The sequence below is a fragment of the Bos taurus genome, chromosome 28, assembly GCF_002263795.3.
Source record: "Bos taurus isolate L1 Dominette 01449 registration number 42190680 breed Hereford chromosome 28, ARS-UCD2.0, whole genome shotgun sequence".
Taxonomy (NCBI): domain Eukaryota; kingdom Metazoa; phylum Chordata; class Mammalia; order Artiodactyla; family Bovidae; genus Bos; species Bos taurus.
Genome location: NC_037355.1, coordinates 7,187,771 through 7,215,421, shown reverse-complemented (window position 1 = coordinate 7,215,421; position 27,651 = coordinate 7,187,771). Strand labels below are relative to the sequence as shown.

The following is a 27,651-nucleotide window of genomic DNA, read 5'->3' as shown; positions in this document are numbered from 1 at the left end:
ACACAGTCTCTCCTTAACCAAATGATTTCTCATCCCCTGTTGGTAATGATGCTGAGCTGCTCATTCCTCTCCTGTAACCACCTATCGACTGTTTTTCCTGGTTATGCCAGGCTGGGTGATTCTGCATGTGGTGTCTGTTGGGCTGGGGACTGCAAACGGCTTCTTCCCCCATGTGTTTTCACTTCGGCCGCAGTCGTGGGGCCAGCCGAGGTGCCAGGCACCGCTCTCTCAGCATGTCTCCGGCTGGGAGGCCAGACCTCTCTCTGGTGCACAAGGTTCCAAGAATGAGCATTTCTGGAGGATGCGTCTCGGTGTTCTCACGCTCCCCCGGCCTCTGATCACATCCTGCTTTCTGATGGCTCATCAGCCCAGAGCAGATGCATGACCAAGCCCCCAGCCTGGGGAGGGTCTGGGTTAGGGCATGAGTGTTGGGGAAGCTTGTTTCACTTGGGACCCCTAGGAGACTGAGTAGCCCTCTCATCACCTGAGTACCTTTCCTCCTCATCACCAGGCTGTTTTACCATGCTGCAGCCTGAAATGGTCTTCTTTTTCATCTCTGCCTGCATAGCAAAGTTTTCCAGATTGAAGTTCACATGTGCTTTGTGTCTTTTCTTAAAGGAAGCCATCTCCCTGAGTACTTTGGATCTCCTTAGTGTGGGTTTTTGAAGCACAGAAATAGTTCTTGTTATAATGGGAATTTTAATTTATTGTTTGATTGGATTTTATCTTTCTTCCCCATAAGACTCTAATCTCCATGAAGGCAAGAATCTTAACCTATTTTCCTTTTCCCCTCTTTCTGCAACAGTTACTGGTCCATGGAAGACATTCAGTAACTACTTGTTACATAAAGGGATTATTAATCATCAAATGTTCCTCTTGGAGCAGTTTCTGAACTGTAGTGTCTATAGTCTGCAGTCTACCTGGCGTTCATCAGTTTTTCTTAAAAATAATGTGTAATTCCAAATCACGTACCGAGAAGGTTTCCAAATTCCGGGTTAACACTTTTACAAGCAGTTTTTCCTCGTGACTTTTTAAAGCGCCTGCACAGTCCCGTGTTTCACCTTTGCTGCCCCCCCTCCGCTTGGGGACCTTTGCCTCCCGTTTGCCTGTGTCCTTGTTTGTCGTCTTCATTTGCACTTGTTCCCTTTCCTTCCTGCTTCCCATGCCACACCCCACCCTTCCGACTCTGCAGAGCTCACCCTCACCTCCGCCCTTGCTTAACCCTTGGTGGAGTGTCTAGTGCCCTTGTGTCTGCTGAGGGTTGCGCTGTGGGCATTTGGCTTTAGGTCATTCCTGTCCTTTATTTGCTTGTGCTCGTCTGTTCCCCTCTAAGCTGTGGCTGCATCAGAGAGGAGCTGGCCTCTCATCACCAACCCCATGGCATCCATCCTGGTGCCTTGAGGGACGTGGGTTCACTGCAGCTGTGAATGACGGTTTGGTGTATCTGATATATTTTCAGGGTGAAGAAAACCTTAAAACAAGCATTTGTACATTTTTATCAGTTTTGTCACACTTGGACGTCATTACTGAAACCATCCTGGAAAAGGTGAGTATCGATTGTCTATAAGAAGAGCTCAGGCTTGACCATCAGAATAGAATTTATATATCTGTATGAACTTTTTGCATGTGGCGTATTCCTTGTGTGTTTTGCAGCTTCTCTGCTTCCACCCTCCCACTAATGACAGATGCGCTTTGACACAGAGGCATACTAAGGTGTCGCCCACAGGCACACACACACACTGAGGTCTGCCTCAGCACATGTTAATGGGCAGCTTGTAATGATAGGGTTCTTAATTTTATATAAGCATTTGTGTAAAATTATTTAAATAAGACTTCCCTCATTATATGTAACTGTTCTTTAGCCAGTGGAGTTACTTAACACATGCTTGTACAAAGAAACTTATGGTCAGAGTATTTACAAGCCATTGTGTTCTTGAAGGTTTATATGAAATGCTGTCATTACTCAAAGTGTGAAGGCCAGCTCTTCCATCTTTCTCAGGTTTAGAGCATCTTCCCTAGATAAGTAGAAATCCCAGCTAATTCCGGCTCATGACTGTGGCAACTGTGAAAAATTCAGGGAAGCCTGCCAGGAAGATTGAAAGCTGGCTTACAGCTCAACATTCAGAAAACTAAGATCATGACATCTGGTCCCACCACTTCATGGCAAATAGATGGGGAAACAATGCAAACAGTGAGAGACTTTATTGTTTGGGCTCTAAAATCACTGTAGATGGTGACTGCCGCCATGAAATTAAAGACTCTTGCTCCTTGGAAGAAAAGCTATGACCAACCTAGACAGCACGTTAAAAAGCAGAGACATTACTTTGCCCACAAAGGTTTGTCTAGTGAAAGTTACGGTTTTCCAGTGGTCATGTATGGATGTGACAGTTGAACTATAAAGAAAGCTGAGTGCCAAAGAATTGATGCTTTTGAACTGTGGTGTGTTGGAGAAGACTCTTGAGAGTCCCTTGGACTGCAAGGAGATCCAACCAGTCCATCCTAAAGGAAATCAGTCCTGAATATTCACTGAAGGACTGATGCTGAAGCTGAAAATGCAATACTTTGGCCACTTGATGCGAAGAACTGACTCATTGAAAAACACCCTGATGCTTGAAAGATTGAAGGTGGGAGGAGAAGGGGATGACAGAGGATGAGATGGTTGGATGGTATCACTGACTCAATGGACATGAGTTTAAGTAAGCTCCAGGAGTTGGTGATGAACAGGGAAGCCTGGCGTGCTGCAGTCCATGGGGTCCAAAGAGTCGGACATGACTGAGCAACTGAACTAACTAACTAAGATTTAGAGCAGGATTCTGTATTATTGAATCTGCAGAGAATGCACTGCAGTGTTGTAAACTCTGGGGGAAAATACAGTTGACCCTCAGTCTACACAGGAATTAGGGGCACTGACCCTCTGCCCAGTGGCAGATCAGCACACAGCTTTACAGTCACCATAATACAGGGTTACTCACCTGTATCTGCAGATTCAACCAACTGCTGATCAGGTAGCACTGTAGTAAGCATTTAGTGAAAAAATCCATGTGTAAGTGGACCTGCATAGTTCAGACCCCTGTTGTTCAACAGTCAGCTGTCTGAAATAAATATTGTGTAGGTTTGAAAGTGAGGTAAAAATATTCTGGGAATACGTTTCCTAGACTTTTTTCAAAGTCTTGGTCTTTAACACAGTCACAGTCAAATTTGTGGTTAACCTTTTTTCATCAATCTTAAGCCAGACCTGTCTCCCCAACACATTTTAACCTGAAAAACCATCATAATATCTTAAAATCAATGGTGTGTTACAGTGTCTGGCAGCCAGATGGCAGTCATGTGAAAATTTATGCTAACACCTTCTGGTAAGAGTAAGGAACGCTAGCATCAGATACTGTCCTGTGTTATCTTTCTGCTTTAAATATGTGCAGGGAAGAGATTTGCTTACAGTCTGTTGAGGGAAATAAGATAGACAAAAAACTGCACTGTTGCCGGGCTGTTCGCCTGGTGCAGCCAGGAGCGTTTTCCGGTGAGCCATTTAGTAGGAACATTAAGGTAGCTCCTGATATTTTATCAGATGTTTGACTCCATCTGGCTTCCACATTATTTCACATCACTTCCTTTGCTATTCAGTATCTATTGAACTGTGTGGTTTTACAGATTAGGGACTATTATTGGGTAAAATCTCTGGGCTGTGAAGATGGAAAAATCTGTGAATTCACTAAAAAAGACTATAGCAAAGTTTAAGTTATCTTACTATTCTTCTCCCCACTTCTTAATTTTCCTGCCACCAATCAATGTTATGTGGGTCCAAAGTCACCATTAGGGAAAACGGTGGTTCAGACCAAAGACCAGGGGAAACAGCACTTTGATGGGATAGCTTGCCTTAGAAGTAGTTTCCGGTTCACCTGAAGTAGAGCTCTTGAAGAATATGTCTAACTTTTTCAGCCCATGGTGAGGTAATAAGTGAGGGAGACTGTTTAAATATGGGTTATATTACAGTTAGCATGAAAGTGCTTTGTTCAGGTTGACCTTGGTACTGGAGTGTGGGGGAAATGTGTGGCAGCATCATAAATAAGAACTGAGGAGCTGGGAGGATCCTTTCCTTCTTGAGGAAAGGGCCAGGCCAGTGTATCTCTAACCTGTCTGAGAATGACAATGCAAAGCCAGTGAAAGATAATTACTGTGTAGCATTTTCACCGTCTGTAACCTTGTTTTTGGTCCTACAGTAGAGGGTCAAATGGTCCTGGTTTATACATGAAGAATGATTCTTTCTTTTCAGAAACTAATTCTGAAGCAAGCCCTTACTATCGTGCTGCAGTGGTGCTTCAATCACAATTTTAGCATTCGACTATATGCGTTAGTCGCTCTTAAGAAAATCTGGAGCATGTGTAAGGGGTTACACATTGAAGAACTTGCAGCTTTAACTTCTGTTATTGAATCCAGTCTGAGTCAAGTGGAAAACATGCACGGAGCAGGGTAAGCAGGCCTTGTCCTTTCCCCTGGCCAGCAGACCATGTGGAGAGGTGTCGGGGGTCTCTGGTCCAGCAGAGCATGGGGAGAGGCGTCGGGGGTGCCCAGCCAAGGAGTCGGGGGTGCCTGGTCCAGCAGAGAGTGTGGAGAGGTGTCGGGGTGCCCGGCCATAGCAGCTTCTCTTAAGCATATAACTGGCTGAGGTGTGCAGAGCCCGGGTCAGGGAGCATTTAAGCCGCTCACTGTTTGATGTGCAGTTTAATTACAGTTCTAAGTGCCATCAGCTCCATCATTGACTTTTTTTGGCCTTTTTAACTCTTGGTCTTTATCTTGAGCTGTTTCTCTTCAGTGCAGCTGAATGTTAGCATCCTCTACCATCAAAGAACCACTGAGAAGCAGCATGATCTGACTTCAAAGCCATGTGCTCGTCACCCCTCCAGTGTCCCCGCTAAAGCTGGGAGCTTGTCCTTTTTCTTTTCTAAGAGAACTCCTTGGTGCCCCAAACAAAATCCTACTCACATGCTTGATATCAAAGAGATAAAACACTGCTGTGGTGGATGGAGTTGGGAGGGGTGCACAGCGCAGAGCAGAACCCAGGGGATGGGAGCTTGGACATGTACTGGGGTGTTGTCCCTTGAAGAGGCTTTGGAAAGCCAAGGGGCAAAGCCAGCAGCTGTGTAAGGAGGGGGCTGATCTCCCATCTCACATCTCCTGTTTGTTACCCCACTGGTGTTGAGGCCTGGTCGTCAGTGACAAGAGGGACTGGAACTCAGGGGTGAAGAAGGCACATTGGTGGGAGCGGAGAAGGCGTCTTGAAATTCCTGCTTTAGCTTGGGGTTTGTTGATCATGAATTTAACCCAAAACCTTCTGGTGGCCATGTTTTATCATTTTTTTCCTACCTCTTTTGCCTTTTCAGCCTTGTCAGAGTTTTGGTTTGTTGTATTGTGTGTGTGCTTGTTAAAGTTAAGAAAGTAAACCCTTGTATTACTTCTGTTTGCCTTAACACTGCTACTGTTTGGCTGTGTGCCATGAATCTTCAGAGTAGAAAAAGTGACCTATGTAATGATTTTTTCTCCTGGAACAAAAATTTAAAAGCCTCTATGGCCAGAGGGGGATGTAAGACTCCCAGCCTAGATTTCTTACACAGTTCCCTTTAAGGATTCTTTTTCCCCCGGCATGTGAGGTGTACCTGTGGTAGCTATCATGCGATTTTCTAATCCACTGACCACCATCTCTTTGAGGAAGCAGAGACCTGGTTTTCATTCTTGTTGAATCGTTGTTGTAGGACTGGGAGAGAGGTGTTTAATTTCTTTGTCTGTTTTTCAGTTTTTATTTCAAAATATCGCATTTAGGATCAGCTGTTAAAAGACTTCAGTCTTGAAGATAGAGGTGTACAAATCTTGGGGCGAAATTCACAGATTTTCTACACATTCTAAATTCCGAAGTGCCTGCTTAAAAGACCTAACTGGTTTTCACTCTTACCGGAGGCGATTCACTAGTTCTGTTCCTCAGACGTGTTTTTAACCCCTAGGAGCGCGAAGAAGAACTGGCAACGCATCCAGGAGCATTTCTTTTTCACAGCATTCCACCCGCTGAAGGATTACTGTCTGGAGGTGAGCAGAGAAGAGCGTGTGTGAATTTTCTCCCTCGTATGATGAGGTTAACCGTCCCTGCAGCCGTCCTTACATAATAACCGTCCCTGCAGCACCGCCTTCACGTCGTAAAGCTCTCAGTGTACTTTGTCACCGTGTGCAGATGGCTTGCTCGCGCTCCGCTCTTGAGCAGTGAAAATTGGCTAGTCATTTTCACTTTCTGTTTCTCAGGCAGTGTCTGGCTTGTAAACACTGGAAGGGGGAATATTTAACTCTGAACAGAAATCTGTTCTGACATTAAAAGGAAATGAGTGAAAACATTTGTGCAGGTGAGATTTGTTGTATGAAGCCCATTGTTATGAAAGATCAAAAAGATCTACTCTTTTAAGTGCGTATTTTAGGTTCTGGATGATTGAAATTGTATAGCAAATGATCTATCACCTCACTGATCATAATAGATAATGTGCTTACGTAATTTTAAGAACCATAAACTTATTTATTACAGTTAGCATGTGAAATTAACAATATAGAGATTATTAAAATGTATGTAAATGATTACTACTTTCTTCCTTTTTCAACTGTAATTATCATGTTTTGCCTTTGATTTTTAACTGTGTGACCTAAATTTAAATACACACACACACACACACACACAACCTGGGACCTTTCCTCTAAGGAACTTGGAAGTATCAGTAACTTAAGCTACTGTGCATAAGAGTTGTTGTTGCTGTTGGGTTATTTTTGTGTGTGGATTACTAATAAGCTGGCCTTTTAAAAAAGAAATATAGAGATTTGTTTATTGTGAGATATTCATCATAGAACATTATTGTGTGGTTTCTGTTGCTTAATTGCAAAAATTATTTAGGAGTTTTCAAATATTTTAACATGCTCTGTTCTATGTCCTTTAGCACCCAGAATGCTTTGTTTGACATCTTTCTGAAGGACTCTTAATAACTCTGTAGTGCTAAGTCAGCCTTTTCTATTCACTTCTCCAGCAGGAGTAAGTCCCTTGCTTCCCCTCTTCCTTCATCCTGACTTTGACTGCCTCACCCTCATATATTTAATATATTTTATTGTCCATTAATTATATGAATCATAACCGTGTACGTGTAAATAAAATAGTGGCTCATGAGAACTCTTGTCTGTTTATGCATTTGGAGCTATACTTAGTAGCTGCTTAATAAACACTTAGCTGCATCCAAGCCAGTTAAAGTTTGCATGAATATTGTTAACAAAGAAACCGTATTCACTCTAAAAGCTTTTATGAAGACTTGCACAATGTTAGAAGTTTGTTATTTCATTTTTAAATTGCCTGTTGTGCTTCTGCTTCTTACGCGCCTTGTCACCTTTGAGGATTTCTGGATCTCACTTTTCTTGTGGTAGGTAAGAAAGGGGAAGGAGGATTGTTATGTAATGAATGAATAGCTGCTGTTTACAAATCACTTCCATGTGCTGTTTTAACCTGATTTTACCCTCATTTTATCAATGAGGAAGTTGAAGCTAAGAAAGGCTAATGGCCTATCTGACATCACACAGCTAAGATACAGCTGATGCAAATCCGGAGTCCAAATCTGTATAATGACAGTGAGGGTAAAGATCTGGCATCACAGGACCTTGAATTGGTTTGCTTGTGGAGGTATTTGTTTGTCGATAAAGAGTATGTATCCAAATACCTTCCAACACTAATGCCGGTTAGTTCCCACACACTTTCTTCTTGTGTTAACGGCATGGTGTGTAGTGCATACAGTAAGAAATACTGGAGCGGAAGATCTGCCTGCTCTCAAGGATTTCCAAATCAATCCCTTAGTTTCTTAGAGAAGATAATAAATTTAGATAAGACAATTGCTATAAGATTTAAATGAAAGTATGTAATCTGACCAGACATGATAGTTTGGGAGGATACATCAGTAATAATAAGTTGTACTTCAAACATTTTATCATGTATTTCTTTATTATTTTTAAGGGGCAAAAATTTTAGAGTTTACAATTCTCCTTTCAGACGATATTTTACACCCTTCCACGCCTCTCCGGCCTTACTGAGGATGAATGGATTGCCATTGGTAAATTTACCAGGTTCACTGACATTCCTCTAGGTGCAGGGTTTCAGTGGTACCTTTCTACAACTCATCTGTGTGAACTAAAGCCAGGTGACTGGTCCCAGCAGGACGCAGGTAAGCATTTTTGTTATCTTTTCCCCCTGTTGCCTGATTGCCTGATTTGTGTTACTCAGAAATGATAGTTGGTCACTTTTTCATTGATGTGCTGACCTCATCTCCCCCTGTGAGAGAAAAGACAGAGTGTGTGGTGTCACTCTGACTAGTACTTCTGTTCTAGTTTTAGAAGTACAGTATTATTCATTCATTTACTTTTTAGAAGTAGGCTTTTAAAATTATTTATTATTATTATTTTTGGCTTCACTGGGTCTTCGTTGCGGCACTCAGGCTTTCTCTCTAGTTGTGACTCACGGAGCTTAGGTGTCCAGAGGCATGTGGTATCTTAGTTCCCCAACCTTGGATCAGACCCATGTCCTCTGCATTGGAGGGTGGATTCTTAACTGCTGGACCCCCAGGGAAGTCCCCTGACTAGTACTTTAATCTAGCCAATGTCAGTTGGTTTTGCTCTTCAAAGCCAAAGAGAGCCTTATCTGCTTTACTATGTAAAGCTAAAGTCTTCTCTCTTCTTTGCCTTCTACTATATATTTCTGAAAAAAGAGATTTTTTTTTTTTTTAAGGGCCAAATTAAGCAGTCTCTTTTCTCGTCCCTTTTGGGAATGAAGCCGAGCTCTGCGTCCCATTCTCTGACTGGACATCACTTACTCTTACATCTTCGCCTAGGCTCCAGCCCTCAGCCACGCCCCACTTCTCTGCAGCTTTCTCTAGGACCTGCCTTTCCCTGTTCACCTCCTGCTCCTTCTTCCCCTCAGTCAGGCTTGCCCTTCCAAAACCTAGGATCAAGTCCTCCACCCATTTTTAAAATCACAATGAACCTTAAGAGATGTGTAGTAATGATCTGTGTTCTCAGAATTTCTGTCACGCACATTGTCCTCTTCACTTCCCCTAACCCAGGACCATCCCTGCAGCTTCTTTCAGAAAAGCAGAAATTGTCTTCATCTACTTCTGTACTATACCTGACTTTATGTAGCATTTATTTGCTTGTTTCCTGCTATCCTGATTTTCCTTCTCAGTCTGACTTTTCTTCCGCTCCTTGAGCTCTCCCACTTGTCCCTTAAATTTATACTTCTCTGAAATTTGAGTGTTTTTAAGCATCTCTTGGATAACATGTTAAAAGTGCAGATTCTTGAATCCTGCCCTTAGATTTTAACTCTGGAGGACAGTTCTGGGAATGTGCATTGTTTAATCAAATACTGTGGATGTTCATGAATGCATTTTAATACTATCACCTTAAATTTATTTACTCAGTCTACAAAGATTTACTGATTGCCTGCTACAGGCTGAAAGTTAAGACAAAGGCCATGCCCTCAGGGCACTAATTCCTGCTTGAGCACTGCTGCTACTGCTAAGTCGCTTCAGTCGTGTCCAACTCTGTGCAACCCCATAGACAACAGCCCACCAGGCTCCCCTGTCCCTGGGATTCTCCAGGCAAGAACACTGGAGTGGGTTGCCATTTCCTTCTCCAATGCATGAAAGGGAAAAGTGAAAGTGAAGTCGCTCAGTCCTGTCCGACTCTGAGCGACCCCATGGACTTCAGCCTACCGGGCTCCTCCATCCATGGGATTTTCCAGGCAAGAGTACTGGAGTGGGGTGCCATCGCACACAAATGGATAAGATGCCATAGCAAAAAAGTACTGTGGAGACAATAAAGCAGAGTAAAGAAATGGTGTGACAGAGGATTAAAAAGACCTTTTTCAGGCTTCCCTCATAGCTCAGTCAGTAAAGAATCTACCTGCAAGGCAGGAGACCCGGGTTCTATTCCTGGGTCTGGAAGATCCCCTGGAGAAGGAAATGGCAATCCACTCCAACATTCTTGACTGGAAAATCCCATAGACAGGGGAGCCTGGGGGGCTACAGTCCATGGGGTTGCAAGAGTCCCACACAACTTAGTGACTAAACCACCACCAAGGAGCTGAAGTTGAGCAGAGGCAGACAGGAAGTGGGAACAACTGAGGCAAAGCCTGGAGGAAGAGCTTCCCTAAAATAGAGATCAGCACATGTGAAGATCTGTGGGCAAAAGACTGGCGACAAGAGCCATTTCTGTGTGGAAGGGACAGCCTGCTGGGAAGGAGAGAAGGGAGCAACAGCACCTCCTGACGTCTGATTCGAGTTCCACTGTGGAGAGGGATGAGGAGTTACTGAATGGGGAAAGCCTGCAGAGGTCTTTCTGTTTGTTTGTTTTGGGTAAAGAGAGATATTGCAACATGATTTCTATGTTGTTGTTCAGTTGGTAAGTCATATCCCACTCTTGGCAACCCCCAGGCTTCCCTGTCCATCACTGTCTCCCGGAGTTTGCTCAAACTCATGTCCATTTAGTCGGTGATGCCATCCAACCATCTCATCCTCTGTCGTCCCCTTCTGCCTTCAATCTTTCCCAGCATCAGGGTCTTTTCCAATGAGTCACATCAGGTGGCCAAAGTATTGGAGCTTCAGCATCAGTCCTTTCAGTGAATATTCAGAGTTGATTTTCTTTAGGACTGACTGGTTTGATCTCCTTGCAGTCCACGGGACTCTCAGGAGTCTTCTCCAGCACCACAATTCGAAAGCATCAGTTCTTTAGCGCTCAACCTTCTTTATGGTCCAGCTCACATATCCGTACATGACTGCTGGAAAAAAACCATAGCTTTGACTGTGTGGACCTCTGTTGGCAAAGTGATGTCTCTGCTTTTTAATATGCTGTCTAGGTTTATCATAGCTTTTCTTCCAAGGAGCAAGCGTCTTTTAATTTCATGGCTGCCGTCACCATCTGCAGTGGTTTTGGAGCCCAGAAAAATGAAGTCTGACACTGTTTCCACTGTTTCCCCATCTATTTGCTATGAAGTGATGGGACCAAATGCCATATTCTTAGTTTTTGAATGTTGAGTTTTAAGCCAGCTTTTTCACTCTCTTTCACCTTCATCAAGAGGGTTTTTAGTTCCTCTTCTCTTTCTATGCTGAAACTTAAATGCTAGGATCCCCTGGGTGCCTTCATTTCTTCTTCCCATTCTGTTTGCTCTCCTTGCACATTTTTTACTTTTTTTACAGCTGGAAACCACCACCTGTGTAACTGCACCTTTCAGATCTTTGTCTCTCCCAGCCTCTTTCCTAAGCCTGCTGGATGCTTACACCAGCTCTTCTATAAGGTCTTTAAACTCAGTATCCAAACCCACATTAGCTTTCCACCCAGAGGCTCCTCCTCAGTGTTCCCTTTCTGTCAGTGGGGTTGCTTGCTCTCACAGAAGTCATTCTTTTCCTGTTGTCCCTTGCCATGTCTATCCGTTATAAGAGCTTGGCAACTCTGCCTTTCCTCTTCAGCCCCTCTCGCATTGTTTATTTGAGACTTTTTGTCTTTGCTGGGCTAGTGCAAAAGACGCTCAATGGTTTTCCATCCCCAGCTTCTCCTCCTCCACATCACTTTTGAGGATTTTTCTAAAACACAAAACCAGTACTGTTAACCTCTTCTTAAAACCCTGTACTGCCTCCTGTCTATATGATAAATTCTTTATCATTATACACAACGTCCTTAGGACCGGGTGTGAGTCACGTGCCTCCATCAGTTGACTGCTGTGAGAGCGCAGTCAAACTGAAAGCGCCGCCGCCGCCCGAGCCCTGTCCTGCTGCAGCCTGCATGTGCGCATTCCGTGTCCGCAGCCTGCACTGCCCTTCCCATGCTCTGCTCCGCAGACTAACTCTCCCTCCCTTGAGCCCTCCTGGGTCTGGCTCTTTGCCCTCCCCCAGCGTTAGTAACGCCTCCCTATGTGAGCACGCCATCAGTATAGGACTGCATCACCGTCCTGTTCAGGTCTCTTCTGTCCCCAGGAACCTCAGTGCCCCCGTCTGCTCAGTCAGGTTCAGAGTGGGACAGGGTTGAGGAAGAGCCTGGAAGGAGGATCTCAGTCCTGAACACACAGTTAGACAGGTCAGTGTGTTCTGTGTGCTCAGCGAGTTGGTGAAGAGATAATTGTTTCAAAGAATAGTCCTTATTTTAGAAAAGGGCCCCCAAGTACTTGTAAAATAAGATAAAAGCTGTTTATGTTGTTTTCTGGAATACAGTATTCCTACAGAAAATTCTAATCTAATAACACTGTTTGCAAAATACAGCATTATTTTCTGTATATCTAAGAAAAAATGCTACCAAACTATGAGGTGAGCCTTATGGATTCTAAGATGCTTCCAAATTTTGGGTATGCTAACATGGAAAAAAGGTGCATCTTTTATTTTCACAAATTGTTGTATTTTGCTTAGTAGAGTTGAATTTGAATATTTGCAACTATTACTGAAAATGGCAATTGTATCTGAATCCAGCTAAAGTTCTTTAGTTAGAAATCTCATTTTAAACTGTTCATTTAAGCTCTTAAAAAGTATATATAAGACTTTCCTGGAGGTCTAGTGGTTAAGAATCCTCCTGCCAATGCAGGGGACACAGTTTTGATCCCTGATCCAGGAAGCTCTCGAGAGCCCCGGTGCCTGCACCACGGCTCCTGAGCCTGCGCTCTAGAGCCTGAGAGCCGCAGTTACTGAAGCCCGTGCGGTTTGGAGCCCGTGCACCGCAGCGGAAAGTAGCCCCTGCTCAGCACAACCAGAGAAAGCCTGTGTGTAGCAACCAAAGTACCCAGCACAGCCAAAAGCAAATAAAATAAATCTTATCTCTATATACACACACACGTATATATATGCATGTAAATAAACAGAGGTTTATATTTTCTTTTTCCTTCCCAGGTTCCAACTCAGGTGAAGCAGATAACCAGTCAGAGTGGACTGATGTTCAGAAGAAGATTATCCCGTGGAAGAACCATGTTCCAGACTTTGACCTGGAGCTGGTATTTCAGGATCGTGCTGCCAAACTTGGAAAGTCAATCAGCAGACTGATTGTAGTGGCCTCACTCATTGATAAGCCAACCAATTTAGGAGGTAAAATGGCAGTTTTCCAGGGGGCTTGCTTACGGTCTTTTGATCCTGAAAATCTATACTCAACCCAGTGCCATTTGGGGCCTCCTGTCCACATTCCACCTTCTCCGGGAGCTTCAGAGGAATGCCCGGGTCCTGGTGGGCTTGGCCCTGGACTGGCGGCAGCATCCCTGCTTGTCCCGTGCAGGGCTGTGCCGGACCTGTGAGGTGTTCGGGGCCGCGGCGCTGGTCATGGGCAGCCTTCAGTGTGTCAGAGACAAGCAGTTTCAGCACCTCAGTGTTTCAGCAGAACAGTGGCTTCCTTTAGTGGAGGTGGGTGGAAAGTGCATGATTATTAAAATTTTCATTCACCAGACTCTTTATAGTACTCTGTCTTCACCTGTCCATCCTTTTGCAGTAGTCCAGCCTGTCATATTTTAAAAATAATACTAAAAAGTAAAATATAGCCCACTCTGTTCTCCCATTCTTTTTTTTATCTCTCACACTATTATATTTTTAGAAATCATCAATAATGTAGACTTTTTAGCAAAATGTGTCCTGTTGTAACTCACTCTGGTTTTATAAATGTATGTGATGTTGGGAGCATTCTTTTTTATAGTGTATAATTCTGTCTTTTTCCTGTTAACAAATTTCAGTTTCATCAGAAGTTTTTTTTTTTTTTTTTTTTTACTGCTTTTACTCCCAGCAGGGCTGTAAATGAACGATTTAATATTCTGCTCTTTTTAAACTAAGGTAAAACCACCTCAGCTGATCGATTATCTACAACAGAAAAAGGCAGAAGGTTACACCATCGTGGGTGTGGAACAGACTGCCAAAAGTTTAGACCTAACCCGGTACTGCTTCCCTGAGAAGTCTTTACTCTTGTTGGGGTAAGAACTTTGTCTTGAGTCTCTGTCTTGAAAATGTTTCATAAGATTTACAATTTTACCTGGGCTCCTGGTCCTACACCCACATCCGACTTCTGACTTCAAGGTTTATGAAAAGTGCCACCCCCCCCACCCCCACTCCCCAGGTTTTCCTTTTACTTTACCTGTTGGGGATGGTCCGGTGAACACAGAATCAACCCATAAACCTTGTTACACTCTTATTTTTCTGGTACCATAGATTTTTGTTTCATTTTGTTAACCTGTCTCTTCCAGTAATATCCAGGATGTCTAAGAAAAAAAATTGTTTTTTACAAGAAAACTAACCTTTCTCTTCCATTTCTCTTCATCAGCAACGAACGTGAAGGGATTCCAGCGAATCTGATCCAGCAGCTGGACGTGTGCGTGGAGATTCCTCAGCAGGGCATCATCCGCTCCCTCAACGTCCATGTGAGTGGGGCGCTGCTGATCTGGGAGTACACCAGGCAGCAGCTGCTGAAGCAGGGGGTCTCCACGGCCTGACGCCCGCGCCTCACCTGAGACGGGTTGTTGTCGGTGGTGCTGACATGTTTTAAAACTACCCGGACTCATGAGATAGATTCTGAAATCGACTGGGATAGTTTGTCTTTTTTATTCACAGTTTAATGCCAAAACTTTGTCATGTGCCTTAACTACATTACTATATATGTTGTCCCCTTTAATAAACCTTTTTAGCTAAGTTGTATTGCTTCTTTAATAAAATATTTTAATTGTGGAAATAAAACAATGAGTTTTAGAAAGATCTTTTCTTTCCTAGAAACTAGTACTGTCAGAAATGTGGATTATGGTGGGAGAAGGCAGGATTAAGGCCGCTGCAGTTATCTATGAATACTGTTTCCTTGCCAGGAGGAAGCACAGGGGCTGGGGCTGTGGGGTGGGAAGAAAGTTTTCCCCATGAGGAAGTCACTGGCCTCCTGCTGCTGCTTTGTATCCATTTCTCAGGGAGGAAATGTGCTTGGCAAGGTGTCAACCAGTGTTCCTGTAAAGTTCGTGATTTATTTTTAAAGCCATGAAATAGGCCATCAGTTCAGTTCAGCCGCTCAGTCGTGTCCGACTCTTGGTGACCCCATGTACTGCAGCACGCCAGGCTCCCTGTCTGTCACCAACTCCGGAGTTTACTCAAACTCATGTCCATTGACTCAGTGATGCCATCCAACCATCTCATCCTCTATTGTTCCCTTCTCCCGCCTTCAGTCTTTGCCAGCATCAGGGTCTTTTCTTGTGAATCAGTTCTTCGCATCAGGTGGCCAAAGTATTAGTTTCAGTTTCAGCATCAGTCCTTCCAATGAATATTCAGGACTGATTTCCTTTGAATGGACTGGTTGGATCTCCTTGCAGTCCAAGGGACCTCAAGAGTCTTCAGCACCACAGTTCAAAAGTATCAATTCTTCGGCACTCAACTTTCTTTATAGTCCAATTCTCACGTCCATACATGACTACTGGAAAAACCATAGCTTTGACTAGAAGGACCTTTGTTGGAAAGTAATGTCTCTGCTTTTTAATATGCTTGGTTTAATAAGGTTGGTCATAACTTTTCTTCCAAGGAGCAAGCATCTTTTAATTTCATGGCCGCAGTCACCATCTGCAGTGATTTTGGAGCCCCCCAAAATAAAGTCTCTCACTGTTTCCATTGTTTCCCCATCTATTTGCCATAATCATTCAGATAAAGTTTTTAGGGAATTTTCCTCTGTCACCTTTCCTCTGTCACCTCAGGGTTCAAATAATGACTAGATAGTAGTCTGTATTCTCAGTGTTTCTACAAGGACCCAGAGGAGGTGACTTTTGCTCATTGTTACCAAAAGTAAGACTGGAACCCTCAAGTGTTGATTTTCTGTTTCTATTCTTCAGAGGGTTTTGTTATTAGGATTACTTTATTATTTAATGGTAACTATCACCTTCCAGCAGTGAACATAATCATTGTCTGGGTCGGTTTAAATAATATTTAGATTTCAGAATCTGTTACCTGTATATATGCTTTTCTTCTGCAGCTTTATTAAAACAATTTTTGTTTTGCATTAGAGTTGCAAAGATAGTACACATGCACTTCACCCAGATACCTCTAATGGGATCTTACATAACCATAGACATTCATCAAAACTAAGAAATTAACATTGATAATGGTGCTGTTGACTAAGCAAACGATTCTGACCCATGTCCAGGTTTCCCTGTTTAGCACTGATCCTTTTTCTGTCCCAGGAGCACTGGCCTTGGCATCCTGGATACTGTATTGGTTCTACGCCATAGTCTCCTCCAATGTCTGACCAAGTTACGTGGGTCAGTTCCTTTCTTAGCCATTCCTTTCAGTGAGTTTATGTCATATATTTGTAATAGTTAGACTGATTTATCAGTCTTCATTCCAAACTAGAATTCTCCCAAAGTCCTATTGGATTTTAGTGTGCACAAAGTCACTCTTATATAACTTGTGGGTTCTGACAAGTGCACACCTCGATGCCATACAAAGCAGCTTCCACACCTAAAACTTCCTTTGTGACCCCTTCAGAGGCAGCCTCCTTCTCCACCAGCCGTGAATACCAGTTCTGTTTCCCTGCGTCTTCGTCAGCACTTGGTACCATCAATGTTTTTAAGCCGTTCTAATAGGTATGTAGTGATAAACTGTTATGGCTTTAGTTTGCATTACTCTACAAATAATAGGGAGTGTCTTCATAGTATTATTTATAACACTGAATAGATTCCTGAAAACACACAATTTGCCCATTTTTTAAACTTGCGTGATTTTTTAAAATAAGCGTTCAATATTCTAGATACAAATTCTCTATATTTATGACTTGCAAATATTCTCTCCCAGTTTGTAATTTATCTTTTCATTCTCTTAATAGTGTCTTTCACAGAGCAGAAATTTTTAATATTGATAAAGTCCAACTTAGCTTTATTTCCTCTTATGGATTGTGCTTTTGAGGTCATCATCTAAAAATTCACTTCCAAACCCAAAATCATGTAGACTTTCTCTATACTTTCTTCTGTTAGTTTTATATTTGACATTTAAGTCTGTGCTCTATTTTGAGGTTTTTTTGTATCTATTTAACAAAGTGCAGTTTGTTCCGGCGTTCATTTTACTGTGTGTGGACACCCCCTTTCCCCCTTGTCCAAGCTCCATTGACTGCGTCTGTGTGGCTGTACTTCTGGACTCTCTTCTGTTCTGTAACCATGTGTCTATCCTGCCAATACCATATTGTCCTTAATTACTGGAGCTTTACAGCATTAAAATCATTTAATATGAACCTTCCAATTTTGTTCTTTTCAGAATTATTTTGCCTTTCCATACAAATTTTAGAATCAGCTTGTCAGTATATACCAAAAATCCTGAGATTTTTACTGGGGTTAATTTGAACCCATAGAATAAACTGGGGAGAATTTAACAGTTCCTTAACAACACTGAATCTTCTAATTCATGAACACAGTACCTCTCCAATTAAGTTGTTCTCTGATTTCAATGTTTTTTAGTTCTGAGGATGTAGGTCCTACACATACTGTTAGATTATATCTAAGTATTCCTTTGTTTTTTTAGTGCTATTGTAAATGGTGTATTTTAAGTTTTAGATTCCAGTTTTTCATGGTGGTATACACAAATACGATTTTCTTTTGTATATTGACCTTGTTTCCTGCCACCTTTCTAAGATTCACTCACTAATTCTAGGTGCTTTTTTTGTAGGTTCTTTGGTATATTCTATAGAGATAATCATATTGTCCATGAATAGAGCCAGTTTTATTTCTTCTTTCTTTCCCATTTGTATGCTTTTTTTTGTCTTAACTGAAGTAGCTGGGAATCCAATACAGTGTTGAATAGGACAAGTGGGGACATTTTTACCTTGTTGCTGATTTTAGGGAAAAAGCATTCATTGTCTTGTTGTTTAGTAACCAAGTCATGTCTAACTCTGCAACCCCATGGACTGCAGCCCACCGGGCTCCTCTGTCCATGAGATTTCCCAGGCAACAATACTGGAGTGGGTAGCCGTTTCCCTCAGGGGATCTTCCCAACTCAGGGATCAAATCCGCATCTCTGCACTGGCAGCAGGATTCTTTACCCCCGAGTCACCTGGGAAGCCATTCATTGTCTTATCGTTAACTATATTAGCTGTAAGGCTCTTCTGTAGATGGTCTTGATTATATTACCTGTATATCTGAAGTTGAACCTTCAATTCCTCATTTTTTGGTGGCTGTATTAAAATGCTAACTCCCAGGACAATGGAAGTCTATCTCCTTTTTTCAGTATATATCTCTCAAATGGTATCTGGCTACTCCCCACCCTCCAACAGCACAAAGGCACACGTTTTTATAATTATGTGTAATTTTTTCTTAAAATATATATTTACTAAATTAAGCATATTTCATATCATTTTACTTCAATTCTTCATACTGTGAATAATGCAATCTTGTTACTTGATCATTTAAATTAAGAACCAGATATATGAAACAGGCTTTGGTGTCTGCCATCATGCAAACTACTATTGTCCCAGAGTCAAAGCATTTTTGAATGTCCAGAAAAAGTAATTTCAACCTTTCTGAAGTGTTCAGAACAGCCTAGGACTTTGCAGTCATTTTCGAAGGCTGGAAATCTCCTGCTTCAAATTTTTCTTTGAATTTTAAGTAGTCTCTTCTTTTATCAAAATATTTTATCTGTTGAGAAAAAAGGGTTTGAAATAAGGGTAAGCTATACAGATTAAACACAAGGAACAGACTTAAATGTAATTAATTATTCAATATAAATTATGTAAGTAGCCTAAGTAATTTATATTCTAGAGTCTCTATAAAGGGAGTGTAGACCAGTGAATTCTAACCCTTCTTGGGTTATGAACCCTGCTGAGAATTTGAGTGTGCTGTGCACCTTTCTCAAGAAGCGTATCTGTGCTTAGACATGTAAAATGTGCCACGAGGGTGCACAGAACGCTCAGGTCATAAGACTTCATGATTTAAGGCACTGTACAAGTTTTTCCTATCAACTATGAGTTCAATAAGCTTTATAATTCACCAGCCATGGTATTTCTATTTATTTTTGGCCGCACTACATGGCATATGGGATCTTAGTTCCCCAACCAGGAATTGAACTCAAACCCCCTGCAGTGGAAGCACAAAGTCTTAATCACTGGCCCACCAGGGAATACCTAATCAGTCATGATATTTTTATTAAGTTTATCTTATCCAGAAACATACATTTAAGGAGACACACATAATTAAAAATTATATGTATGAACTATGAATAAGGAAACTGATGGTAAAGCTTTAATAACTTAAAGATTTCATTTTATTATTTCTGTTTACATCCTCCTCTTGCCACAGGTAGTCTGGAGTATCGTAAAGCCCCATATCCTGAAACAGTAAAATCAAAGAAGTAGAAAACCAAGGCCAGACACAAAATCTTCATAGTCTTTATCTGAGCTGTTCTGCAGACAAGGCAAAGGCAGGATACGACACACATTTTCACTATCAGAATAGAAAAACTTTTCTTAGGATTTAATTGTTGAATATTTCAGTGGAGCCCAAGTAAGTAAAAATGAGCTTAGACTGAGAATGTAAAAATCTGCCCTGCCCTGTCTCGAGCTGGGATAAAAGATGTTAACATTCCTCCAGAGGATGTACTACAGGCAAAGACTGTCCTAAGAAACCCCTTTGAGTGACGCCTGCTTTCTTATTCACCAAAAAACTGTTTTCCAAAATCAAACTATCAGAAATTTGTTCTTTGAAGTTACTTTGGTAAAAATAAAACACCCCCACTTTTACCTGAGAGATCTGGCTGGCACTTTGACACAAAGAAGTAGTCCTGATCGCCAGCTCAGGTGCAGGACTGCAAGTAAGGGACTTGTGAGCATATGACATTCAGCATTTATCTTTGTAGGAAATAGGACCCTGGGTCCACTTCTCAGTCCGGAGTTGATGGCCTGCTTATACACAGAGCCCATCAAAGCATCACTTCACTTCAATTTCACCTAAACCCTATCCTTCCCCAAGCCCTCTGATAACTCCTTTCCACTTGGTGAGTGGCCCACAGCAACTCCAATGCATGGGCTCCCTGGTCACAGCATGCTAATAAATCTCACTGTCAGACTACATACCTCTGGTGGCCTTAGGCTGACTGAGCTGGGACGGATGTCATATGTAAAGGATATCAGATGAAGAAGTAGACAATGTCCTTAACATTTCTGTGGCAGATCAATAGATCTATGCATTTCTCCTGTTACATTTTCAAATGGAATTAAGGGATAATTCCACTTAATGGTCCTACTTAGATTTCACTCCCAACTTGTCCAGAACTTACTTCTCTACAGACATGTTTTTCCTCCTCTGTCCCCTATTTCAGTGACTGCATCACTATCCACCCAAATGCTCCGATCTCTTTCCCCGTCTTGATCGCTACAATACAGGCCGGCATCATTTCTCACTTGGATTGCTGTAACAGCTCTATAACTGGTTTCTCCACCTTCAATCCACCTGTCACGCCACTGCCAAGTATCTTTTGGAAATCTCAATTTGATCATGTCACTGCTTGTTTAAAGATCTTTCAAGGTATCCTCATTGCCTTCAAGGGCAACATCCAAACTCCTTGTTTGTAAGACAAACGAGGTCATTCAAGACTAAATCTCTGCCCACCTGGCTATCCTCTGGGCGTACCACCAACCCCTGAAATGCTAGCCACCCAGAGCTACCCCATTTCCCCAGTGTGCTGATTCTCATGCATCTTGCTTCCATGCCTTTCATATGTCATACTCTGCTTGAAAATCTTTTCTCTCTAGTCTTTACCACCTGATTCAGTTAACAGTGGAAGGCACATTTACGAGGCTAATGTCCAAAAAGGCTAACAAATCAACAGGCATTCCTTGAAAAGCACTGTACATACAATGCCAGTGTCCTCTAAGCCATTAAATGAGATGCAGTATAGTAGCATGAATGCCAAAATACTGGCATTTCTGAGACATTTCAAAGCTTGACAGGGAAAAGATAATATCCAAAGTTGACGTTGTTGTTCAGTCACTAGGTCATGTCCAACTCTTTGCAACCCCATGGACTGTAGCACACCAGGTTTCCCTGTCCTTCACTATCTCCCGGAGTTTGCTCAAACTCATGTGCACTGAGTTGGTGATGCCATCCAAATTGACAGATATCGCTGTCCAGTTGCTCTATTCATGGAAGCCTGCGTTGGATGATGCTAGAATGACAGACCTGATCCCTGCTACTTCCTCGGTTAAAGAACCAATAGGAGACTTTAAGTGGGACCATAATACAAGGCAAACTGATGGAAGGGCTAAGCAAGGGGGTGAGCATGCTTGCTCAGTCGCTAAGTTGTGTCTGACTCTTTGTAACCCCACGGACTGTAGCCCACCAGACTCCTCTGTCCATGGGATTTCTCAGGTAAGAATACTGGAGTGGTTTGCCATTTCCTTCTCCAGGGGATTGTCCCAGGCTAGGGATCGAACCCACGTCTCCTGCTTGGCAGGCAAATTCTTTACCACTGAGCCACCAGGGAAGCTCAAAGCAAGGAGGGAGGGAAAAGTAATTTGGTTTTGTGATGACATATTAGTTTTATGGCCTACATATTATGTAACAAATTTGTTTTTTTAGTGTTTTACGATAGAAGCATTCACTGTAAATCTCTATTTGGTTCTACTTTTATCTTTACTATTCATCTGTGACTTCAGCTAAGTGAAAGAATATAAATTCTGGAATTGGAGAGACCTCTGTTCTAATCCTCTCCCCACCACTTTACTGGTTAGCTGATCTTGAACAAATTATTTCACCTCTCTGAGCCTTAGTTCCTATTATATAAAAGAGATACAATGGCACCTCACAAGACTGAATGAAAATTAAAGCAAATGCAAACACAACATCTTGCATAAAATGCACTCAGAGGACACCCCATCACCTCCCTCCCTGTCACCCTCTCTACCTTCTCATACACATCTCTGGAAATATCTTTCATTTTTATTCTATGGCAATTGGGTAAGACTTCAACAAGTCTTGAGTAGAAAGAAAAGGTGAAAAGGGAGCAAAAACCTGAGGGCACAGGCTAGAAAACAGCTCAGTTATGGACTGAGTCTGCAGAAGACAAAGGTTTTCCAGGGGTGTGTGTCCCTGTCAAATGCAGCAGAAGTTACTTTGACTACTTTGCCCACACCCCTTTTTTCTTGGAGGTATCTATAACTTTTCAGGTTGTTGTCATTTTCTCTAACAACACTCATGTCATAACTCAGATGGTTTCAGTATCCATGTGGTTGATCCTTTCAACACCCTGGCCTCTCAGCTCCTTGACCTCTTTCTTCAATGATCTTTTCCTCCAACCTACCTCACTGCCAGGATCAAAGCCTAGCCCTCGTCCTTACCAACAAACATAGCCATGCCATAACCCCAATTCTGAACATTTCTGTTCTCTGAACGCCCACTCTTCACTTTCTAAGACCCTGATGCCAACAATCCATTGATCACACTACCTTTTCATTGACCATCATCCCCCTCATACCCTCACTTGTCTCCTTACCCTGAACCCAAAGCTTCTCAGTGGCTTCCCCTGTCACTCAGAGGAAAAGCCACTGTCCCCGGCTTCTCAGTGCTGAATATCCTAACTTCTATTCTCTCCTTGCTATTCCTTAAGCACACTGGATCCGACCCTATTGCAGGGGTGTTGTGTTACCCTGCTTCACTCCTGAGACCAGTCCTTCAACAATTCCCACTGTGGAGCCTGACACTCATTTCTGGGACTGTATTGATGTTAGTATCTTTGCCTGAGATGGGGAGCAGGTAAGGAGGGGCCTGTTGGATACAAGATGAGGAAGAATTCATTCGTGTATATGCAGAGGTCAAGGTTGGTCCTTGAGAACATCCAAATAGAGAGCTCTGGAGTTAGAGAGGATGTAGATTTGGGCCTCAACACCTAAGTGGTACTTCAAGCCATGGCTGCAGGTAAGACTGGCTTGGGAAAGTTAAGCAGCATAGAAGGGAACTCTACAGGGTATGATTTAACAGACACACGAAAGCCTGCCAAAAAGCTATGGCTGCTGGAGACAAGGAAAACTAGGGGAGTGAATTATGAAGGAAGAACGCCACCAAGGAGGTGAAGTGAAAGTCGCTTAGTTGTCTGCGACTCTTTGCGACCCCATGGACTATACAGTCCATGGAATTCTTCAGACCAGAATACTGGAGTGAGTAACCTTTCTCTTCTCCAGGGGATCTTCCCAACCCAGGGATCGAACCCAGGTCTCCAGCATTGCAGGTGGATTCTTTACCAGCTGAGCCACAAGGGAAGCCCACCAAGAAGGTAATGCTTTTGTATTTAAATAAACTTGCATTATGACTAAGTTTCCAGAACATGAGATTTGCACAGTCTAATCCACGGGTTCTTTTCTTGCATGACAGGGACAAAAAGAAGGATGTGGATCAGAGAAGAGCATGAGGTCTGGACTCAAGACTACTCAGCTTGAATGCAGGCTCTGCACTTACACATGACCTGGGCCCTCAGAAGTAAAATGGGGTAACAGAGCTACTGTGAGGAATAAATTATATAGATGATGCACCCGAAGTGCCTAGAGCCTGTACTAATAAATGTTAGCTGTGACTAGAATGCGGGAACCTGGACAGAGGGTGGGCCTGCATGCCATGGCACTCGGCCTATGTATGAGTGGAGGAGACATCAATAAAGAAGCACTGGCTGATGGTAAAAACCCTTTATGATGCTGAGAACAGAAGTTGTCCTGAAATCAGGGAGATGGGAAGGTCCATTAGCCATTAGGATGGAGAAAAAGCAGTGTCTTTTGGTGGGGAGAAAGAGGAAAAAAAAAAAAGACTGAAGTGCAACTTTTCAAAGGGGCTAAGACAGTGATTCCAGCTGTGGTTATCCACCAGAATCACCGGTTGAGCCAGAGCCCTTTTAAAAGAAGCTTCCAGAAGTTTGCAGATCTGAGATGAGGTCTGAGACATAGCTGTCTTTTTTTTTATATTTCCACATGATTCTGACATGTAAACCTGGAGTGGAAAATCCTGGCTAGGCTGTCAAAAGACACGTCTCAGGGTGAAGAGGTTCTCCTGGGAAAATGTCGGGTAGGGAAGGGTGGACATGGAACCTGCCAACACTCAACTCAAATGGCTTCATCACTCTCATCCTACATCCCTGTTTCTAAGTGACCACAGAGCCAGTGAGCAGAGAGTGAGAAGAAGGGCCTGTTGCATAGGCAGGAACAGTATCCAGGCCTTGAAGGAATTGGATGTTGGCCCAAACTCCCCCATTTTCCACCTACTTTGTAAACTAGGAGTTAAGTCTCTGTGCATCTATCTAATGGGAAAACCAGAGATGTATAATATTTGCCTAAGTCATTATCTACCCAACCACCAAGCTCCTGATTTATCACTTTTCAGTTTATATGGCAAGTTAGACATCTGATTGTCGTAGTAATCCCATGGGACAGGTTACACTGTGCTGCTTTTACACACAGAGAGTTCATCTAAAGCAATTATCTCTTCAATGCCATCATCCCTACCCTCCATCACAGCCTTCTTGTGGTCTTCAAGCCTCAGCTTCTTCATCTAAACATTTGAGGTGTGAAAAGGTGAAGGTCGTAAATCCACCTCATCTCTAAAATGATCTGTTCTCAAACTGCTTGGTAAAGTTTGGAGGAGCATGATGGTAAGAAATCAAATCAAAGTTCAAACCTCACAGTAGCCAGCTGGACCTGACTTAGAACTATGGTTCTGCCACTTACTGACCAATACAGAGCAAGCAAGTTATTGCAATGCTCTGGGCTTCTGCTGTCTGATCCAGAAACTGACAGCAATAACATGCAACTCAAAGGGTGTTAGTGAAGAGCATCAAGCACTTACTGAGCCTGGTGATGGGAGGTGCCTTTTCCACCCCATCCCATTTGAAGGACAGGCCCTACAGAGCATGAGCATGTGTCAGCGAGGCGTCTGGAGGGGCTGGTGGCAGAATCCCCCATGCGATCATTTTGTTTCTTCTACTCCCTGAGCTCCTTTGTGTTTCAGGTATATGATCACATGATTTTGAGCAGCCAACAGGGAAAGCTTTATTTCTGACAGGAGCTCTAGGAAGATGAACCTGCCAACTCTTGCCCAAGATTAAATACTATCCTTTCAGAAGATCCTGGAAAGGGATTTCCCTGGTGATCCAGTGACTAAGACTCTGTGCTCCCAACACAGGGGACCTGGGTTTGATCCCTGGTCAGGGAACTAGAGGGCTTCCCTGTGACTCAGAGATACAGAATCTTCCTGCAATGCAGGAGATGCAGAAATGTAGGTTTGATCCCTAAGTGGGGAAGATCTCCTGGAGGAGGAAAATTCCATGGATAGAAGAGCCTGAAGGGCTACAATCCGTGGGCTTGTAAAGAAGAAAGTGAAAGTGAAGTTATGTTGGACTCTCTGCAACCCCATGGACTATAGCCTGCCAGGCTCCTCTGTCCATGGGATTCTCCAGGCAAGAATACTGGAGTGGGCTGCCATTTCCTTCTAACAACAACATGGAACTAGATCCCACATGCCACAAATAAAGATCCCACATGCCACAACTAAGACCCAGGACAGCCAAATAAATATTAAAAAAAAAAAAAAGAAGAAGAAGATCCTGCAAAAATCTACCAATTTAGGGGGTTGGAATTTTTTGGTTATTTATCACAGTAGTCTTGAGTCCAGACCCCAGTTTGTTTTTCAAGGAACTTTAAAGAGTCTGGTGACATTTGCCAAAGGTCTGCGCGATATGTACATAAAACAAGCCTGTATTACCGGACAAGGTTTTCTCTGCTGCTCACAGAAACTGTTGACTTGATACACCTCAGAGGGTCCTTCATTTCATAGTTCACCACTCACTATAAGCTCTATGTATTTTGACAGTGAACAGCAACATGTGCAAGTGTAACTTACCCACTGTTGGGGACAACTTGATTCAAATGAGCTTCTTAACTTCTTGCACTTAGAAGCATCCTCTGTATTTTCATCTAAACACTTCCAGTACTCATCGCGGGCTCCCCAGCAAGCCTGCCTTTCTTTCATAGTTGGGGCTGCCATTCCTAGCGGACTCAAGCTGTCAACCAAAATATGTGATATTAACAAGGGACTTATAATACCAGAGAAGGCACGCCAAAGAAAAAGATACTGTCGTTCCCTCCGACCCCCTCTTTTTAAAGCTTTGCCTCCGGATTTTAATGATGCGACCACAACTAATCAGTTCTACAGGAACGTTATCATAAGAGCACTCGCAGGGGAAGCTTATCTCTTACTCCATGTAATTGCTCCGCTGCTGAGGTAGCAGCTTGGCCTCAGAAAGCCGCTGTTAGATTCCTGGCTCCCACATGGTCTGTCGCTTAAGCCAGTGCGTGTATTCTCTCGAGACTATTTCCCCATTGGTAAAACGAGGGTAGCACTACCCATTTTAAAGGGTTGCTGTTCGAACCAAAGTGCTGTACAAAAATGCAGGAGGGCAAAATCACCAGGCAGGCCAAGGAGAGCTACTTCGTCTGACAGAAGAGAAGCCCGAGGCTCGCGGAGAGTCAGCTACCTCCCGGGTCCGTAGCCTCTCGGGCGCGCCCCACCCGGCCCCGCCAGCAAGCCCACCTCTCCGCCCGCCCAGAACAAGGTTCCCTTCGGCGCCGACGGGAGGAAAGAATCACGCGGCCCAACAACCCGGGAAGAAGGGCGTGGGGCCGAGTTGGCGCCGCACTGTCGCCTCGCCCGCTTGGGCAAGTCACGTAGACCCCAGCACCTCAAGGAAACAATTCACTTAGCGAATTCGCTGGCCTTGGAATGACCCTTACAAGTTACCGTTCTGTTCCAGGAGGACGGGACTTCCGGTTCCCTTCTCTTATGTGTCGGAGTGACTTCCGTGCCTGCCCCAGCTAGGGCACCGGGTCCTAGCGGTCGTGGAGGTGAAAAGTGGGTGGGATCTGGTCACTCCTCAGAGTGGCTTTGGCTTTATTAATATCTCAGTGTCTGTCACCCTACAGTTTTTCGTAATTTTAACGAACTGTGCTCCTTTCGTGAATCTAAATTTGTATACACATTGCGCCAAGCGCCGGCCGGAAGATTTCATGTGCAAGCCCTGCCGGAAACGGCGACTTTGTGTGGAAGTTGGCACCTGAGGCGAGAAAGAGACGAAACCTCAAAGAGCTGTAAGGGCTTAACTCCTCGCTTCTTAGATTAAAAGAAAAAAAGAAATGGCCCCCAGAAAGAGGCGGTGACGCCCCAGGACACATGGCAAATAAGTGACTAAGCTGAGAATCCAGGGTACCAAACTCCCGGTTTCCAGATTCAGGTTTGATCCGGTTACATCTCTTAACATCATCCATCACCTTTTCCTTGTTTGAACTCTTGCGGATTTCTTCTATAGATGATTTTTAACAAGCCTTCCCCAGTGACTATTAAGCAAAAGAAAATCAGAAACGATATAGAAAATCTGAATAAAATGATGTGTGAATTTGACCTAGTGAATACTCTCAGAAAAACAACCAAAGTCAGAGCATAGGTTTTTTGGAAAGCGAACATACTGCCAACATCAACCACATACCTAGCTGTAAAGTGACTCGCAACAAATTTTAAAGGTCAATCGGCATGTGTTTTTTTAAGCACATGTTCTAGTTAAGCTAGAAATCAATAAAGAATTATAAAAATAAGCCCATATAACCCATAGCCAA

General features: G+C 43.1%; 2 protein-coding genes across 10 annotated transcripts in view; one reads left to right on the top strand and one right to left on the bottom strand.

The window, feature by feature from the left end:
- TARBP1 (TAR (HIV-1) RNA binding protein 1) overlaps positions 1–14,741 on the top strand; it is a 68,663-nt gene extending 53,922 nt beyond the window's left edge. Inside the window, exons 23-30 of one of the 5 annotated variants that reach the window (XM_024986915.2) lie at positions 1,460–1,546; positions 4,271–4,467; positions 5,994–6,075; positions 8,054–8,225; positions 12,924–13,115; positions 13,300–13,424; positions 13,845–13,981; positions 14,329–14,741. In XM_024986915.2, the coding sequence (XP_024842683.1) occupies positions 1,460–1,546; positions 4,271–4,467; positions 5,994–6,075; positions 8,054–8,225; positions 12,924–13,115; positions 13,300–13,424; positions 13,845–13,981; positions 14,329–14,497 (1,161 nt within the window). In that variant the 3' untranslated portion in view covers positions 14,498–14,741. Of the gene's footprint in view, positions 1–1,459; positions 1,547–4,270; positions 4,468–5,993; positions 6,076–6,285; positions 7,190–8,053; positions 8,226–12,923; positions 13,116–13,299; positions 13,425–13,844; positions 13,982–14,328 lie in introns of those variants that run through there. The other 4 variants (XR_009493231.1, XR_009493230.1, XM_024986916.2 and 1 more) reach the window with 4 other exon arrangements.
- A 3,561-nt stretch (positions 14,742–18,302) lies between these two features.
- COA6 (cytochrome c oxidase assembly factor 6) lies at positions 18,303–26,815 on the bottom strand. Of its 5 annotated transcripts, none has more exon segments than NM_001206643.1 (3): positions 18,303–18,649; positions 25,886–26,045; positions 26,776–26,815. In NM_001206643.1, coding segments are annotated over 2 exon segments (240 nt in total). In that variant the 5' UTR covers positions 26,030–26,045; positions 26,776–26,815; the 3' UTR covers positions 18,303–18,553.
- Positions 26,816–27,651: the final 836 nt, after the last annotated feature.

Coding starts and splice junctions, on each gene's coding strand:
- COA6 (XM_059882611.1), bottom strand. Junction 18,650..25,885: donor CAAGTTGTCCCCAACAGTGG/GTAAGTTACACT, acceptor TTTTCTCAACAG/ATAAAATATTTTGATAAAAG.